Raw genomic sequence first — 19674 nt, 5'->3', positions numbered from 1 at the left:
AAATTCCGAAAGGAATCAAATGCTATGCAGAATGCAGATACAATAGTTTAGATGTCTGACATGAAGGAAACGGGGTGGTAACTATCTCCATTTCTTAATTTTTAGAATGTATGGCTTTTGGCGAGTGCTGAGCACAGCAGACAGACGTCGGGGTGATAGCGGGGGGTGTCCGGCTGACAGCGGCTGGGCGTCGGTCCCACGTCGGCTGAGCGTCGGGTTGACAGCGGGGAGATGTCGGCCCGACGTCATCTCCGCTCAACCTCTCGGCAAACGATCTCGGCCTGACGTCGGCTGGACCTCGGCTGGGCGTCGGTATATGCGGACGTACCCGACGTCCAGCCGAGGTTAACCGACGTTGGGCCGACGTCGACATGTTTACTGGGCTGTGCTTCAGATGAATAATGCTCGGTCCTGTTTCCTTCAGACGTGCTTCGTATATTACGATTTCATTAATGTGATAACCATTATTTCCCAAGTCTTTAAATTTGTTAGAAAAAACATGTTTGCTATATTTAGCATGTTGCGCTATTCGCTCACGAAACCTGATTGCACACTTTCGATAAAGGATTTAACTACAGGACAGCACCAAAACATATGGTACAGCGTCTCACTTTCCTCTTTGCAAAACGTATACAATACAAGCCACTTTTTCATCATTTTCAAATACTTGTTCGTCTCATGTCGTTTGCCGTGACCTGGTGACCTTGAGTGACCTGACCTTGTCCAAATTTTCACAGTATATGCGGAAAAGTTGTATAATGAGGTGTGGAAAACTGGCAGCATTCCGCGCCAACGTTTTTTTTTTAGATATTTGCGAAAAACTGCAGGGGGAGGGGGAGGGGAGGGGGTGTTCCCCCAGCCGAACGTGAGTCAATCCATCAACGAACCTTAGAGCACTGGCCGCACTGATAACATTGATATAAAACAGTGACAGGTTAAAGCTCTGTGTATTGGAATAAAACAGTAAATATAGTAAAAATACACCCAGCTAACCAAAGCGTACAATCCATGAAATGTCAGTAATACGGCGTGCGAAGGGAACAGAAACAGCAGCTATAAATTGACTAAACAGGGGGCTCAGAAACAGCAGCTATAAGGTGGCTAAACAGGAGGCTAATAATCGGGGAGGAAGCAGCCGAGCCAGCACCTGACGATGCCGGACGTTTTTTTTTAACCGGATAAAACTGGCTCATGAACGGTGTTCATTGGTCCGTCCGCGCGCACGCTCTACCAGCAGAGTGGCGCCAGCGGCAGGCCCACACTGGTGGTGCGGTATCGGCTTCCCGAGCCGCCGCCATCTCTCACCATCCCGCTGTTGCCGGTCGGGGACGGACAGCTCAGCAAGTAAGGCCATGCATATGTTACAGTTAGTATGCGAAATCCGTTAGGTTGCAACGTAACTAGTTACGTTGCAAACTACCTGACCGGCCAGGTAGTTTGCAACTTAACTATAGTCCGTTTTTCTTAAGTTTGCCCCTCACTGTAAACGTCTCTTTGAACACAGCACGAGAATTGCTAGCTGAATTACTGAGAAAACTGGTAAGCGCACATTGTATTGTAGATATGAATAATATTTTCAAAAATAAGTTTTGAACATCGACGATTTAACGTTATGTTAAGCGCCGTGCAATTTATTTATTAGTTCAGACATAAGTCCTGAGAAGTCGTCTATCCCTGTGAGGCTGTAGGTATTGGCAGATACGATTTACGAGTCTGTGAAATAGTAAATAAATTTGATGAAATTGATCGTCTGTGAAATCTGGTTAAATCAGTGTGCGCCAACCAGTTTTCTCAGTAATTCAGCTAGCAATTCTCGTGCTATGTTCAAAAAGACGTTTACAGTGAAGGTCAAACTTAAAAAAAACGAACTATAGTTACGTTGCAAACTAACTGACCGTTCAGTTACTTTGCAAACTAATTAGGATGCAAACTACCTAGGTACGTTGCAACGGAACTAGTTATGATGCGAAATGGACGGCTCAGTGGCAATAATTGTACATCAATTCCAATGTTCAGTCGCGGGTTGCTAGCACAAAGTTCTGTGATCATCCCAAGGGTTGCGCTCAACGTTTCTATTGGTTTAATCCGCGCCGGGCCGGTGCTTGGCGCCAACTGCACCAGGCCAAGGGTATTTGAAAACCCCCTCTAACTTGGCCCCTGAGCCAGGTAGCGACTCGCGGTGACCGGGTATTTGAAAGAGCGTCAAAGATCATCAAGGAAGCACTCGGTCATTTCTCGGGTTTGTTCAAAGGCTGAATCTGAAAACAATGTTGAAATTGTTGAAATTGTTGAAATGTTGAAATTGACAAAATTTGACCTTTGATGACATTCGTTGACTCGATTTTCGAACTGACCTGAGAAATGGCCGAGTGCTTCTAGGATGATCTTTGACGCTCTTTCGGATGCCGCTCACCGCGAGTCGCTACCTGGCTCAGGGGGCAAGTTAGAGGGGTTTTTCAAATACTCTTGGCCTGGTGCAGTTGGCGCCAAGCACCGGCCCGGCGCGGATTAAACCAATAGAAACGTTGAGCGCAACCCTTGGGACAATCACAGAACTTTGTGCTAGCAACCCGCGACTGAACATTGGAATTGATGTACAATTATTGCCACTGAGCCGTCCATTTCGCACCATGACCAGTTCCGTTGCAACGTACCTAGGTAGTTTGCATCCTAACTAGTTAGTTTGCAAAGTAACTGAACGGTCAGTTAGTTTGCAACGTAACTAGTTAGGTTGCAAACTACCTGACCGGTCAGGTAGTTTGCAACGTAACTAGTTACGTTGCAACTTAACGGATTTCGCATACTAACTGTAACACATACACTATCCCCTGCCCTATACACGACGGGGGCGGGAGGGAGCGGCCCATCAGAGCAGCGCCGGCCAGCGCCACACAACTAGCAGGTCTAAGGCACTCTACGTGGTCATATTCTACCACTGCGCTCAATACTAGAAAGGAAACCATTCCACTCAGCCGACGCAGCAGACCGAGCGGTACGCCGGGCCGGCTGGCCCGCTCGGTCGGTCGCCGCGGCCCGGCGCCACAGTCTATCGGGAATGCCCGCGGGCAGACTCGGACTGGACGCAAACTCAGATGTTTACAGGAAAAGAAGAGAGATGTAAATCGGTTACCAACTGCTGGTAAACCGATGCAGCCCGCGCCCCGTATTGGGGAGGGTCCGAAACGGCCCCCTATCCTTTTCCGTAGATATCTCCTAAACGACTGTCTATATCGTTACCAAACTTTCAGGACCCCTCCGGGCATCAATTTTACACATTGTGACAAATATATTTTCCAGAGGCTTTGATAGGTTGGCCGCAAATGACGTCAGAATAACATCATGTTCTGCCATTTTCGACACAAAAAAGGTTTCGCGGGAAGAGCTGTCAACCCTACAGCTTTAACCCGGCAGGCGGTGGGCCTGCCGGTCACTTTCCGCGCGGTGGGGGGGGGGGGGCATTTTTTCGCCCCCCCCGTATCTCCGAAACTACTGGACGGATCCGAAAAATTCAAACGGCATTCGATAGCCCCGTCAAATTTGTCGAAAAAAAAAACAAATTTCATTGACCTCGAGGTCACCGATGACGTCAGAGGTCAGGTCAAAGATAAAATGTTTCACCGTTCACCGGTCTTCTAGGACATGCGTTATAACATCGAGTAAAACGCATTTTGTCGAAAATCAGCGATAGGGCGTCAGTTGCCTAGTACAAATGTTGCTATTAGAGGTCACTGATAATACCAGGTCAGGTCACAGGTCAGGTCACTAAGCACATGAACCCAACTTTACCAAGGTTGTGCGGTGCATGTTTTATGGCCAATTTTCATTTCCAACTCAATGGTGTTGGTTATAAGACCATCAGGTACGGTTTATATAATACTTTTTGCCAGTCACTTTTTGGTCGAGGTCAGGTCAAGGTCAGGTCAAAAAAGGTCAAATTTCAAAGTTGATAGTTTTGCAAAAGATGGGCATTGATTCGATGCAGCTCTTCACGGGGAGTCTAATGGTGGTCTTTGTTGTGCGCTACGTGGTCTAGAATTGCTAAAAATTGAGTTTGAAAATTTGACGGCATCAATTTTGAACATTTTTTTCGCTATAACTTCGCCAAAAAGAGGTATCGATCTCAAATTTGTTATGTGGATAGAAAGCGGTAGGGAATATCACATATATTCCGGTTTTTCGAAATTCAAAAAAGTGTTTGGATTTTTTCGGCTATGATATTTAAAAAAAATCTGTTTTGATTTTTGGGGATCAAAATCCAGAAATTTCAAAAATCCGAGATAGCAGTTTTGTAGCCCTGTTAATTCTACACCTTTTATGTCTGAAGCATTTTTATGTATCTCTAAAGCTGTAGGCCTGACAGCTCTTCCCGCGAAACCATTTCTTGGGTCGAAAATGGCAGAAATGACGTCACTCACTCTGACGTCATTAGCGGCCAACCTATCAAAGCCTTTGGATTTTTTTTGGTCACAATGTGTAAAAGCCATTCACGGAGGGTACTGAAAGTTTGGTGACGATCGGCACAGCGGTTCTGGAGATATATCGAAAAAAACTAAAGGGGGGGGGGCAAAAAATGCCCCCCTCCGCCTGGAAGGTTAAAGATAATGAAAAAACGTTGAAGACCAAAGGTGTACAATTAGCAGGGCTATGAAAGTGCTATCTCGGATCTTTAAAATGTTTTTTTTCTTTAAATGTTTGGAACAAGCCGGCCGGCTGCTGCTGGCTGCTGTTAATTAGTCTGCTCGTCTCGGGTGATGTTGAGGTCAACCCGAGGTCGGCGGACAAGCTGCGGTCACTTTGTGTCTTCCAACAGAATGTGTGCAGCGTTAAGAATAAGCTGGGAAGTGGGAAGCTCTCAGGTTGGAGAGCTTGCCGCTTATGATGTGATCGCGCTGACTGAGACGTGGCTGGGACCAAGTCTCTGACTCCGAGCCATAGGTGTAGAAACAAGGGGGGACGGGGGGCCGGTGCCCCCCCCCACTTTTCATAGTGGGGGCCAGTAATGTTAACTGCCCCCCCCCCCACTTTTTGCCGAACATTAATGCATTTGTAGGTACCACCCCGAAGAACAAACTTGACGGTTCTCCGGCCTGCCCTTCCATGACGATTTCCATTTGTGCTTCACTGTTATTGAGTGCAATTTTCCTCCACCCAATGAAAGGAAATTTTGTCAGAAGCAATAAGTGGCAGCTTAGGGGCAGCGCGCGCTGCAAAGAGCAGCAAATACTGGCTCAGCAGAATGCGTAAACGGCGTAAGCTAACAATTTATGTTAGGCGGCCTTGCATTAGTTGATCGGTTACTGGCATAGGCGTAGGAACAGGGGGCAGGGGGCCATGGTCCCCCACTTTCGACTGGGGGGCCAGCAATGTTAACTGCCCCCTCCCACACACTCACACACACCTTTTGCTGACTGTTTACTTCTCACGTTTCACGTTCGCTCGTAATAAAAAATGTTTTTGGATGCTTCTGGAATTCGCATGGGTGCCAACCAGTGGCGGATCCAAGGTGGGGTCACATGGGTCATGCCCCCTTGGGGCCCGGGGGCACCATAGGCCTACCAGGGGCACCACCGACCTATCAGGGGCACCACAGACCTGACAGGGGCACCACCGGCCTGTCAGGAGCAACATCGGCCTAGCAAGAGCACCACAGGTCTGCCAGGGGCACCACAGACCTGTCCGGGGGACCACAGGTCTTCCAGGGGCACCAAAGGCCTTCCAGGGGCACCACCGGGCTCGCAGGGGCACCTTGGGCCTGTCAAGGGCACCACGGACCTGTCACGGGCACCTCAGGCTTGACAGGGCCCAGGGGCACCACAGTCCTTTCAGGAGCACCACAGGCCTGTCAGGGGCACCAGAAGCCTAGCAGGGGCACCACAGGTCTGCCAGGGGCACTACAGGCTTGCCAGGGGCACTCACTGGCCTCGCAGGGACACCCTGGGACTGTCAGGGGTATCACGTGCCTGTCGGGGACACTTCAGGCTTGTCAGGAGCACCACAGTCCTGTCAGGGCCCAGGGGCACCAGCGGCCTAGCAGGGGCACCACGGCCTCGCAGGGGCACCACCGGCATCGCAGAGGCACCATGGGCCTGTCGCTGGCACTCCAGGCTCGTAAGAAGCACCACAGTCCTTCCAGGGGCACCACAAACCTGCCAGGGGCACCTGCGGCCTAGCAGGGGCACCACAGGCCTGCCAGGGCAAAAAAAAAAAATAAAATAAAAAAATGAAAATAGGGCACCACCAAAATTAAGTGGCCGAAATCCGTTGAGGTTTTAATTTTGGGTATAGGTAGGGGCACTACTTCGATTCATGACCCTCCCCTTGGAGTTTTCCTGGATCCGCTCCTGGTGCCAACGCGGCTGCGGAGGCCAGGGGGACGCGTCCATGAGATTTAATATCTGGACGGGAGTCTCCCTGAGATTTTGGTCGATTTTTTTTCTTGTCACTTTTTTACCTCTGAGCATGTTTGCGAAAATGAAGTGGCCGAAATCCGAGGAGAAATTGGATTTTGGGGGTAGGTGAGGTTTTGTGCCTCTGGGAGCCTGCCCCCCCCCCCCACTTTCGAAAACGTTCCTACACCTGTCTGCACATGATAGTCCCTACAGTCTTCCATCCATACACCTACTAAATTTGAGATCGATACCTTTTTTTGGCTAAGTTATAGCAGAAACACTTCAAAATTGATGTCAAATTTCCAAACTCAATTTTTAGCAATTCTAGACCACGTGGCGCAAAACAAAGACCACCATTAGACTCCCCGTGACGAGCTGCATCGAATCGATACCCAGTTTATGCAAAACATCAACTTTGAAATTTGACCTGATCTTCACCAGAACATAACCTTAACTGGCCCCATAGGTTGCCTGACCCACATAATCGCATTTGTCATGTAAAATGGACCATAAAACATGCATCACACGACACTTCCGTATTGTGACCCTCAGTGACCTGACCTCAGTGACCTGGCCTATTATCAGTGAACTCAAATAGCAAAATACCGTAAACGGGGGTGACTTTGCCATGTTTTCAATTTTAGACGCTTGTGTTCTTTACACTTCTTAACTTGTTGGAATGACTCTATGTTCAAAACACGTATGAAGATTAGCTCTTTTGGTTTTGCTATTATCGTATCTATATCTTGCCTAAAAGCATAATTTTTTTAAGAAAATGAGTCGTGGCAAAGTTAAACTGAAAAAGGGGTGACTTTGCCACTATGTCAAAAAATGGTTGTTTAACGCTTACAAATAATGTTTAAGCAGTTTTGTTCCATTGTATGGGGGAGGGCAACCATCTTTAATTGTTTAATAGGAAAAAATGAAGCAATTCAAAGTTTTTTGCTCTTAAATGATGTACATATGTAAAAGGAGAGATACATTACTTTTATAATACATTACATTTGTTGAAAATTATTGACAATGATAGTAAATAGAAACTGAAAAATGGTTAAGAATAGATAAATAAGCAAAAATATGATTGTATCGGTACTCTAGGACCGTGCCACATTCCTGCAGTGGCATTGAGAGGAACAGAAAGAAGACGTTCTTGCGGCAACTTACCGGCACCCTTATTATCAGCGTCTTGATCTATAAAATGATACAGATTTCTTCAGCTAGTCTTACTGGCAAACTCAGGAGTTGTAGATGATCATGACTGTGCTGAAAAGTTGGGCCCAGCTTCATCCATTTTTTAGTTTGGTAATTTTTGCCTTTCTATACTCCCAATGTGCATTCCTGTGCTCATTTTAAACGTATAAACTATCACTTTTTTAAAAACCAGTTTGGAGGTCAAAATGATGCTACCTTAAAAATTATTTTGAATTGCATCGGATAAGCATTCAATTTTTGCATAAATAACATGGTGGCAAAGTCACCCCATGTGGCCTGCTATTCACTTGGAAAAATCGCCACCAAAAATTTTAGCTAAATGAAGTGACAAATGCCAGTTTTGTTGGATATGCTAACTTAACAGCCTTGTCATGATCAACCATACCAAGCTTCAGCATCGCAGGTGGTCTGACATGGTTAGATAATAAAAAGTTTGGAACTCTTCAAATTTGACCATTTCAATGACTCCAATAAAATGGAGCCCAGTTAGGTATTTAGTGGTAACTTACTTAACAGTGTTAGTTATATTGGGAGGCCCATCAATTACCTTTCATTTGTGCATAAAACATTACTACATTCCTCATAAAATATCATGCGAGATCTCCCTAAAGCATTTTTCGAGAAGCATGGCAAAGTCACCCGGCGAGGCAAAGTCACCCCCGTTTACGGTATGTGTTTGGCGGACAATTCTTTATCGATGATTTTCAATAACATGCCTTTTCCTCGATTTTACAACACATTTCTTGAAATGCCTGTGAACGGTGAAAGTTCCACCTTTGACCTGACCTGTAACGTCATCGGTTGGACCGAGGTCAATGAAATTTGGTCACCAGGTAGTTAGTTCCTCGGTGCGGCTATCGAACGCCGTTTGTATTTTGAAAATCGGCCGGTAACTTTTCGAGATCTTAGGGGGAGGTGGGCCGAAACGACCCCTCCCCCCATTCGGGTGGCAGGGTCCAACGACAGCCGTACGGGGCGCGGGTTAACCGATACCAGTCAGGTATGTGGTATTTCACACACATGTTTTTGGTTTCTCGTTAGTTTTATGAATCATCATTAACTAATGTATCAAATGCTATTAATAAATTCGGTAAAAAATGGATTTTTTTTCAATATCCCGAATCTTTTTCGTAATGTTTTGATTGGTATTCGGTGTGGTGCCGGTATCCCAATAATCTGTCACTGCCGTGTCCAGGAGGGAGGCCATTGGCCGGCCGCCGCTGCGCCGCTGCGGCCGCCGCTCGGCTGACCGATTGGTCCGGCCGGCTGGCTGCGGACGGACGGACGCGGTGGCTCTCAGAGCGCTGTCGTGGTGACGCGGCTCACTCCGTGTACGAGCACACAGGGCGGCAGCCGGTCGGTGAGCGCGCTCAGGTGGCGCAGGTAGCGGCTGTCGGCGCCGCCGTCTGACGCAGGCCGCGGCAGGTACAGGTACGTGATAGCCGTGGCCGCCGACTCGCTCCGAATGCGGCGGTTGATGCTGGCGGCGAGCGGTGGACACTGGTCAGTACGGACAATGGTCAGTACGGACAGCGGTCAGTACGGACAGCGGTCAGTACGGACACTGGTCAGTACGGACAGTGGTCAGTACGGACAGTGGTCAGTACGGACTAATAGCCAGCAGTACGGATAGGGCAGGTAAAAGCCAACACCAGTCTGTCCAGTTGGGCAGCATTCTGGCCTGACAACGGCCGCCTCGTCCAAGAAGTGCTAGACGGATGGCAGCGACCGGCGGTCGATGAGAAAACGGCGGCCTGACGGAAGCGTGGCACAGAAATACATCCTCGTGGCCTTCGAATTTTTCAGAGCGTATGATGTTGTGGACCACCGCCTCCTCCGGCTCAGCCTGACCGAGCAGGGACTGCCGCTGTGTCTCGTCCGCTCGGTGTGGCAGTGGCTGAGGGACTCCAGGACAAGAACGGAGGTCTGCGGGGCTCTCTCCGGTGAGAGGATATTCCGCGCCAGACTACCCCAGGGCAGCGTGCTGTCGCCCAGCTTGTTTGTGTTATGGGCGGCGCCGCCGCTGGTGGCGGCTATCAAGAAGATCCCCGGATGCACATTGCTCACTCTACATGTACGCGGATGACACGGCGGTGCTCTTCGTGGGTAACACCATTGAAGTGACGAAGGAGAGAGCCCAACAGGCTGCCGACGCGCTGACAGGATGGGCTCGCAAAACCAAGCGAGGGCGAGAAAACCCAACTCTGCCGCGTCAAGGTAGCCGAGAACACGGCTGAGGTACCGGAGACTCTCCACCTACTAGGCGTCACACTTGACAGACTCATGCACTTCGGGCCGCACTGCCGCCGTCTACGAACAAAGACGAGGCCCAGAATCAACCATTTGAGACAACTCACAGGAAAACAACAACAACAACAACAACAACAACAACAACAACAACAACAACAACAACATGTAGCCTGACGGCTGAGTGGAACAGTGTTGGGTCCGGTGGCACGCTCCTGGCTCATCTCGCACAGCCTTACTCCATCCTGCACCCTCACAGCTTACACTACAGTCATAATTGAACCTTGCAAAATCCTATTCGCTACGCTTACCGTGTGATGGACGGGGCGGCCCGGCCCGCTCGCATGTACAATAATAAAGTTGATTGACGCTACACTTTGCAGCGCCCAGCCGGCCGCCCTGCGTCCTACATTCACGCGTGTCGGCCCGCGTCCTACTTTCGTAAACGTAGGACGTGTGTCTCATCATATATAAAGTCCTGTATCTGACGCCAATACATGCAGTTCACCAGCAGACGTCTTTACTGAGGGTAAGGGCTAAAGGCCCCGCTGACACTCACCTGGTCAGATACTGGTCCGAGGCGTCCTCCACGCTGGTCACCTGCTGGCGCATCTCATCCAGCACCCGCACTACGATCTGGCCGCGGATGCGCATCTCTCGCAGACTGGTCTGCAGCCGGTCGTGCAACTGAGTGACGACGTGCGCCGGTACCGCCGAGCTGGCGCACAGCAGCACCCGCAGCCGCATGGAGGTGCCACGAAACGCCGCCGTCTGGCCGACACACACACATACGAACAAACGTCACCAGACGCAGCAGAACACGCCGCCGTCTAACTTAGGACTCTTACACACTGACTAGAAAGTCTCACGAGACGCAGCAGAACACGCCACACGCACGCAAAAGCTCACGCACATGCAATGGCCAATGACGAGGAAACGGACACTGCTGGAACACACCCTGCTCGGCTGCCCACAGCATTAAACACAGCATTTAAAGGTAGTGTGCCAGCTTTCTTGGACCATATGGAGTTAATGACCCGGATAAGGAGAACCGGATTTTTAGAACTTATCCGTACCTTCAAAACTTATGGAAACGTCTTAAATTCTTCAAATTTTGAGTACCCCAGTGCGAAATTCGCCCCGACGGGTTGTCGGTCGTACCCCAACCACATTTCACACCACTATGAACAATAAATGCACACACTAAAATCGCTATTACCGATAGGCTCATCCAATCAAGTTTCGATAAACCCGTTCATCATCATCTCCTGCGGTTTCGAACACGCCTGTTAGGTGGCTTCTGATGCTCGTCGAGGTCGGAATTTCCAAATACGCGTGGTGCGTCGGGCCGCGCGCTCTGACTTCGGCCAAGAAAAATGCGTCAGCTGATCATTGTCATTTCTGCCACTTGCGTGTGGTGTAATGGGGTCATAACTTAAGAGACGGCTGTTTCATATCAATTATTTTACATAAAATCATATTTCAAACCACAAATTAATGTTCGACAGCCAAATTTAAGAAACAATACCAATACAGGCTTACAGTTTAAGGCTCGACATTGTGTTGTCTACGATTAGACAGCTGATAACTCATTCCCGTACGTCGTATGGTCGTAACACTATAATGACCTTTGCTTATTGTCACAAGTGCGCCGCATTCGCGATTGTTGCCCGACGCCTGTTTGCAGGTGAGCCCACTACAGTTGTTATACATATATAAAAACCGATAAACTTTTAGGCGAAAAAGGCACTATTCCAGGCCCATTTTTGATTTTTTTTGCGATATTAGGTAAAAACAGAAGCTTCTTATCCTAGGAAAAATAAAACGGGAAATCTTTCAAAGGTGGCACACTACCTTTAACACGCACACGTACCGTACAGCTCTCCAGTGATTTAATAATTGGTCGCTCGGCGAGCGGGAGGGTAACCAGTCCGCCCCTGTATCGGTGACCCTTTGCTCCGCCCAGTTACGCACGAGCGTACTCCACGCCGCGTAGTAGCGTGGGGAGGGGAGGGTTAGAGTGGTGGCATGTGTAGAGGCTAGAACCGGTTTCCACCGCCACGCCGCCGCCCAGCGCGGCAGCGACATGGAGCGGGGTCAGTGGGGTCAGAAGTCAGGTCAGTGGTGTGTCAGAAGTGGAAGCGCACGGCTTTAATTCTCCAGCCTTGTCAATAGATGGCAGCACCGCAATATGGGTGGCGGATCGTGCAATTGACGTCAAATTTTCGGTACCTGCTAAGAAGTGAATGGCGGATCTTGTCATGCAAGAATCAAGTAAATCGGTCCACAACTTTTCAAACAACAGGGGTAGGTATAAAGTCAAACACCCTGCCAGAGCGGCGCGGCGGCGCGGCGGCCGTTACGCGCCGCCTGAGACTGCCGGCGCGGGACGGTTCCGACTTTGCATTGCACTAAAACCTGTCAACTGCTTGGAGTACCGTAAAGTGGGACTATTTGAGACAGTGGGGCTATTTGAGACAGTACGGCAGTGGCTCAGTAAAATTGCCGTAAAATTAAAACCGTTTGATATTTTTGATCAATTTTTGCTCAAGCTGATGTGGAATTGAACAATGAATTCCATGGAAAGGGTTTTTAAAAATTCTGAAATTTTTTGAAAGAAATTCGGCATTAAATGAGAAATACAGAAAAAAACACAATTTAAGTTATACGAAAAGCACCCCTACCTGCAGCTTAACATGGTTGAAGTTATAAAAAATTTTGCAACCAAATCTATCGTAACTATCGTTTTACTTATGGGCTGATCACATTTTACATGAAGACATTATATATTGTTAGCGGTAGTGACAATTGTGTAACCCGATGTCTCAGAATCCCGATGATACCCACCTCGTCAAATCTCAACGTAGGTATACCGATGATTGTGATGCCAAGGCCCCAAAAAACAGGTGATGTGATGCATCCTAAAAACTTACCGCCATCTGCCTAAGGTGCATCAAACGTACGACCTGAGGAACACCGATAAATCGCCCATGATTTCATGGTACTTTTAGCGCAAGCAATATTTACACATTGTAACTTTTTTTCCCATATGACTGATTTTTATTCACGATAACACCACAGCACGAAGCACCATCCATACAGTAACACTATTCAATTCAGACAGTTATCACGCATCAAGCCTGTGCGCAAACTCACTTTCAGTGCCTACCAAGTCGCCTCTAAGGTTTACGTCACTCAAACGCTACTGCCGTGGTCCTGTCCGAAGAACCGGACCAATGGTCCCCATTTCTTCTCGATTTGTAAAGGTACCGACCATTGAGGCTGCCAATCGCTCTGTTCTGAAATCTGCGTGCATTCTGGCGATAAAATGCGTAATGTTTATAATTTTCGCACGCAGAATTACATATTTGCCGACGATTATTGCATGGTTCCAAAGTTGGCCAGAATCCCTCAGTCCCAGCATTACGTTTTGTTTTAAGTTTCACCCTTGGGTGTTCACGTAACTGAAGATTCATCCAGTTCTCGATTTGCCTCCAAAAGTTTGTAACAGATTCACACATCCAATACTTGTGTCTCAAAGTTTCTGGATCTTCTCTACACCTTTCGCATAAGTTTGTTTCCGTTATACCCATTTTGTAAAGGAGCTTGTTTGTGACAGCTGTAAATGTAATTATTTTGTAGTGTAGGGCTCTGTAATAGGATGAGTGGGTTGCAGACCACACCATTTGATAAGTCAATTCACCAATTGAAGGGCCAATTCACTTCACCGTAATACTGGGTCCACTTGCATTCCCAATGCTTGCAACACCTGTCTGCTCCTTATAAGGCGATCATAAATATGCCTTGCTCCTGACTTTGCTTTAAATAAGTAATCAATCTGATTTGGAATGCAAGGTGTTTCTATTTTTTTTTCTCGCATCGTTTTGTATTCTCTCGGTAAGCTGTTTATCAGGCCTTCGTAATCCAGAAAGGTGCCCTCTATTTTGTAAATGTTTTTGGCCTCACTGTATGACATTAACTCCCCGGAAGGTTTTCGAAGGTCATTAAAGTGCATGACTCCACTGCGTACCTACCCACTGTTTGATTTCAGAAGTTTTATATTTCGTATAATCAGACTTCCAAAGTGAAATACAACCCATTTCCAAATCCTCTAACCTAAAAGTGTTTACATACATGGCCCAACTTCTAAGCTCTTCCTTCCAAAATTGGTTAGCTACCCTTTCACCAAGCTGTTTGACGAAAGCACTTCCTTTGTCCCACACACAGTTGGTCTCGCTTAAAGAAAGTACGTGGTCAGCAATATACGTCGTCCAAGGGTGTGTAGTTGTAAAATATCGCTTAACCCACGCTATTTTCAAGGACACTATAAACATTCTAGTATTAGTCATGCTTTGGCCACCGCAAGCAAGTGGTTGCATCAGTGCTTCTCGTTTGATTCTGCTACGTTTTCCATTCCAGATAAACTTAAACATCAAGCTAGCTATACGTGTGATCATTTCATCACTTGGTTGAGGCAGCGATGTCAAGCAGTACGTTAATTGTGAAAGCGCAAGTGCTTTCAAAACTGTTATTTTCCCTATTATCGTCAAGTTTCTTTTTTGCCATTCGTGAAGCAGTTTTTCCATTTTATCTATTTTCGCCTCGTAATTTGCATTTAACACGTCAGTTAATGCGTTACTAAATACTACACCGAGAAGTTTAATCGTATTGACCACTCTCAATGGAATTTCGTCATATACAAAGGTGTTTGAGCTCGTTTTCCCGATCCTCATCGCAGACGTTTTTTTCTATATTTGGTTTTAATCCTGAAAACTTGGCAAAGGTGCCAAGTTCGGCAAAGAGCTGTCTGAGTGAGTTGGGATCGCCGTCTAGCACACAGAGAACGTCGTCTGCGTAAGCTGACAGTTTAATTTCGGTCAGACCTATTTTAATACCCTTAATATTTTGATTTCCTCGAATTCTATCCAGCAAATGTTCCAAGGCAATTATAAATAGGTAACCACTAATGGGGTCCCCTTGCCTTGCCGATCTGCTCAAAACAATCGGTTTCGAAATATGCCCATTATAGGTTAGACGAGAGAACGATTCGTTGTACAAAGTGCAAAACCATTGTATAACGCTTTGGGGGAAACCACGAGCTACTGGAGACGCTTTAATCCAATGCCATTCAACAGCGTTAAACGCATTGTCCATGTCAAGTGATACCATTAATCCTTGCGAGCCAGTTTCATTTACGCTGTGTATTACATCATATGCAAGTCGGATAGCCCTTCCAATATATCTCCCTGGAACATATCCAGTCTGCTCCGGTCCTATAACCGATGTTAACACTCTTTTAATACGCCGTGCAATAGTAGCCGAAATAATTTTGTAACTGGTATTTAATAGAGTTATCGGCCGATACCCTTTAACATCATTTTTTGGTTTTCCAGTTTTTGGAATGAGGATCAGAACTCCTTCTCTCAACGTTGGTGGGAGTTTCTGATTTTTAAAACTTTCATGACACATATTAAGAAAACAGTACTTAATGTATGGCCACATAATTTTATAAAATTCAGGTTGAAACCCGGAGCTTCCGGGGGACTTGTTTCCTTTTAATAACCTTAACGTCTTCTCTAACTCCTCCAGTTCTATTGGACGTTCAAGAAGCTCTTTCTCTTGATCTGACAAAACTCTAGTAACTCTCTCTTCGAGGTAAGTATCGGTGTTGAGCTCTACTTCCTCTCTTTGACGAAATACTTCCTGATAGTATTCAACTAGACAATTCATGACATCTTCTTGCTTGTAAATAGCCTTGTCTTCTACCTTCAGGCAGGGAATTAACCTACTTGTGTATGTAATTTCGTTTCTCTAAGCCAAAAAAGTAGCCACTGTTTCGCTCACCCTGTTCATACCACTTACATCTAGAACGAATAATGATGCCTTCCACCTTTTCGTTACGTAACTCTACAAGCTCCGTTTTCTTTGCATCTAACTGTTGCCGCTTAAGTTCATTTTGTGGGTCGTGACCAAACTCATCCTCCAATCTGCTGATCTCACTTATCAATTCTATTTCATATCTCCTTTTACATTGATTCCGCGCAATAGCATACGATATAGTTCGAGTGCGTAGCTGAAGTATAAGCGTTTCCCAAAGAAATGAAAAGGATATGTTAAATTGTACTAACTTGCCAAGGTCTTCCCGCACAAACTGCCTGGTGTATATTGGAAGCGCGTGTGTTTCGAGTGTGTCATGTACCGTTTCTCTCATTAATGACAAATACTCATCATCCTTGAGCAAGGTCAAATTGAATTTGAACCATCCTTTTCCTCTTCGATGATCATTCAGCGTAAATTCTGCGCATACCGCGCTGTGATCAGTGCGGTATCCCGATACAATTTCCGCCCGCTGCATTCTCCCCAATATGCTCGTTGAAACCATAATATAGTCTAAGCGAGCTTGTTTAACGCTTGGGTTTAATTTCCTCCATGTAAATTTACTAGTGTCACGATTCAATTCCCTGAAAGAGTCCACTAATTCGTAACTCGTCATGAGGTGTTTCAGCTCCTTCCTCGCTCTTGGGTTATTTTGTTTTTCGTAATTGTGGGTATCTAACGTTTGATCGAGAGCGATCTTAAAATCTCCGCACATGATTATTGGCAGGGACTCATCATTTTTTTGTAAAGTCGTAAATCATCGTTGCTAATTTTTTGAAAAATGTTGGAGTCTTCGTTTGGACCGTATATCGATATAAGTAGCACCTCAAAGGTTTTGTTAATTATTGCTTTAACAAGAATCAAATTACCAATGTCATCTTGTTTTGTTGCCAGTACGTCAAACTGAATCTTTTCATTGGACAGAATTGCAACCCCTCTCGCGTTATTAGTACCTGACGAGATATATATTTCCTTTCCCAAACTACTCCTGAAATACGTTCGTTTTTGCTCATTGCAGTGAATGTCTTGCAAGAAGAACAGATCGGCATCGGTACCCTTTAGATAATCAAACACGTCTCTCCTTTTCTTATACTGGCCAAGACCACGGCAGTTCATTGAAAACACCTTAAGAGAAGCCATCTAAAACGCCGTTTGTGAAAACGGACGCGCAGCGACTCGCACCCGCACATTGCACCGATGGCAGGCTGTCAGGTGTGAACAAAGAGCTGAATTGAGAACTTCCCAATACAACAGTACTATACCACTGTCCAGGGGCGTGCTGTGTTGTGCGACATATTCTATGCACTCTTACCATCATACAACTACTTCCGGCACGCAGTCGCACCGGCATAGCTCACGGGGCGCGGCATACCGGCCCGACCGCAGCGGCCAAAACTGACAGATTTGTACAGAAAAAGCGGTGACATTTTAACACCCGTCTGCTAAGTTTCCAAAAACTCACAAACTCGAAAACAAGCCGATACTTGTCCTATAAATAAAGAAACGAAAATAGATAAAGAACTGTGGTCTTCACTCGGGCACTGCATTTTTCGAAATCGCTGCAGCGAGGCTCTTTATACACTTTTACTTCTCTCCAACTTTCAGACACCGTAAAAGGAAAACAAAACGGTACACAATAAAAAAACACACACACACACATGACACAAACTTGGCACAAACCCGGAGGGATTCATCCACAGGTCAATCACACCAGAGTCCCTCCCTTGAGGCGTTAGCCGTCATTACGATGGGAGATGTTGAGACGCGTATTGACATCTGCCATAGAGTTGGCCTTGGAGCTGACTCCAAACTTTCGCTCCTTAAAGAAGACATCTCCTCCTCGACTTAACACCGTGTAAATACGACCTGCCTTCTTTAGCTCTACCAGCTTCAGATAGGCTTCCTGTCTTTTGTGACTCAGGGACTCGTTCACAAATAATTGAAGTCTGGGGCGGTCACCGCGAGGGATTCTACTATCATAAATACGCTGACGGACTGAGGAGGGACCACCCCGGGTGAAACGACAAACGATCTTGCTGCCGCCTGCAGACATCCGGTGGGCGTGGTCAATGTCCTCCCTTCTCACCTGAATCCCGAGGTTGTTTTTAATCACCTCTATCAAAACAGCCTCGATGTCCTCACTCTCAGCGCCAGCGGCGGGGCGGGAACCGGTCCCACCGGACGGTGCCGGGCCCGAGGCCGCGCCCCGCCGCCGCGCCCGTCAGCTGACCCTCTCCCGGCGAGGTCAAGGTCGCCTCGCTCCTCTCCGCTGCTGCCGCCCGCTCCGGGCCCTGTTTCACCGGTGATAGCAGCACGCCGATTTTACGACTTGTCAAATTGGGTTTCCATGGAGACATCAACAGGCCCATTGCTCCAACACTACAACAAGTGTGACGTCAGCTCGCGCAATTTGATAGCAGCGTGGTAGCAGCAGCCCGTGAAACACCGCCCTGGCCGAGAGGCGGTCTCGGTGTCGGTGACGTCATCTGGAGTCGGAGCGACGTCACCCGGTCCGGGGCCACCGCACGCTGGGCCGGCGGACCGGAAAAGTGCTAGAAATACCCCCAAGAGTGACTTTCCACACTATGAACAAAATATGTATCATTCGATCCCAAATTGATCAAAGCATACGATTCTGATGCCATTTTTGCCCTAAGGTCGAAACTGAGGTGGTCAGTTGTCACCAAACACAAGACTATTTAGACCCGCTAGTGGCCACCACATTCGCCGATTTTAATGCCAATCTTTAGTTGATATTTATTAGTTGACCAGTTGTCGTTTTGAACGCAATTTTCTGTCAGACTAGTTCAGGGCACTGTTGTTCACTGTACCAACAACTTTCTTACATATTGCATCGCTTTTCTGCAAGATAACCTAGCTTTTTGCAAGCAGCTGCAAGACCTAAATAAAAATCATATCTAAATCGGGCCGTCAGTAGAGCGGCGAGGTGACAATTGCCCCTACATCATATGGTTGACTGGCGCATATCTCGAAAAGTAGCAGGGAAAAGCAGCAAAGCACCTATATGGAACGAAAGATGAGTAATCAGAGGCTAGTATAAGATGTTCATTTTTAGCCGCTCGAAATAACGTTTTTATAAAAGTCTATTTAAAAATTTAGATATGATTTTTATTTAGGTCTTGCAGCTGCTTGCAAAAAGCTAGCTTATCTTGCAGAAAAGTGATGCAATATGTAAGAATGTTGTTGGTAGAGTGAACAACAGTGCCCTGAACTAGTCTGACAGAAAATTGCGTTCAAAACGACAACTGGTCATTGGTCAACTAATAAATATCAACTAAAGATTGGCATTAAAATCGGCGAACGTGGTGGCCACTAGCGGGTCTAAATAGTCTTGTGTTTGGTGACAACTGACCACCTCAATTTCGACCTTAGGGCAAAAATGGCATCAGAATCGTAGGCTTTGATCAATTTGGGATCGAATGATACATATTTTGTTCATAGTGTGGAAAGTCACTCTTGGGGGTATTTCTAGCGCTTTTCCGGTCCGCCGGCCCAGCGTGCACCGGCCGCGCCCGCTGACCCCGGCCGGCCGTCACAGCCGGGCACGTGACTCGGGGGCGCCCCGGGCGCCCGCGCGCGTCCGTCCGGTCGCCGGGGAATGGCCGGTCCGGAAAACACGAGAGTGTTCCGACGGGACATACACATTGTAACTTAGTACGACCATCCAGTTTGTGACGATACCTATTATAGTCTGTTCCATATCAAGCTTGCAGTCGGAGTTTCTTCGGCTGATCGCTCCTCCGCTCAAGAATTTGCTTCTTAACCCTCGCACGACCAGGCCATTTCTCATAACACGAACGACCAGGGGGGGGGGGGGGTTGTTACGACCCCCCCTGGCGTTTCGAAACGGAAGGTCGTAGAGATTAGCGGAAAAAACCAACGGATTGCTCTCAACGAGATCTCGCGATTGGTGGTATATTTTTTGGTC

The 19674-nt window shown here is 47.2% G+C and overlaps 1 protein-coding gene across 1 annotated transcript in view; it reads right to left on the bottom strand.

Moving 5' to 3' along the window:
• Positions 1–4503: 4503 nt before the first annotated feature.
• LOC122383718 (solute carrier family 12 member 9-like) overlaps positions 4504–19674 on the bottom strand; it is a 69554-nt gene continuing 54383 nt past the window's right edge. Inside the window, exons 4-5 of the mRNA XM_043370445.1 lie at positions 10408–10619; positions 4504–9081 (exon numbers count right to left, since the gene is read on the bottom strand). Of these exons, the coding sequence (XP_043226380.1) occupies positions 8898–9081; positions 10408–10619 (396 nt within the window). The 3' untranslated portion in view covers positions 4504–8897. The remainder of the gene's footprint in view (positions 9082–10407; positions 10620–19674) is intronic.

This window comes from Amphibalanus amphitrite, unplaced genomic scaffold, assembly GCF_019059575.1.
Source record: "Amphibalanus amphitrite isolate SeventyFive unplaced genomic scaffold, NRLGWU_Aamphi_draft 000171F_arrow, whole genome shotgun sequence".
NCBI classification, from domain to species: Eukaryota; Metazoa; Arthropoda; class Thecostraca; order Balanomorpha; family Balanidae; genus Amphibalanus; species Amphibalanus amphitrite.
This window is presented reverse-complemented; position numbering and strand designations above follow the sequence as displayed.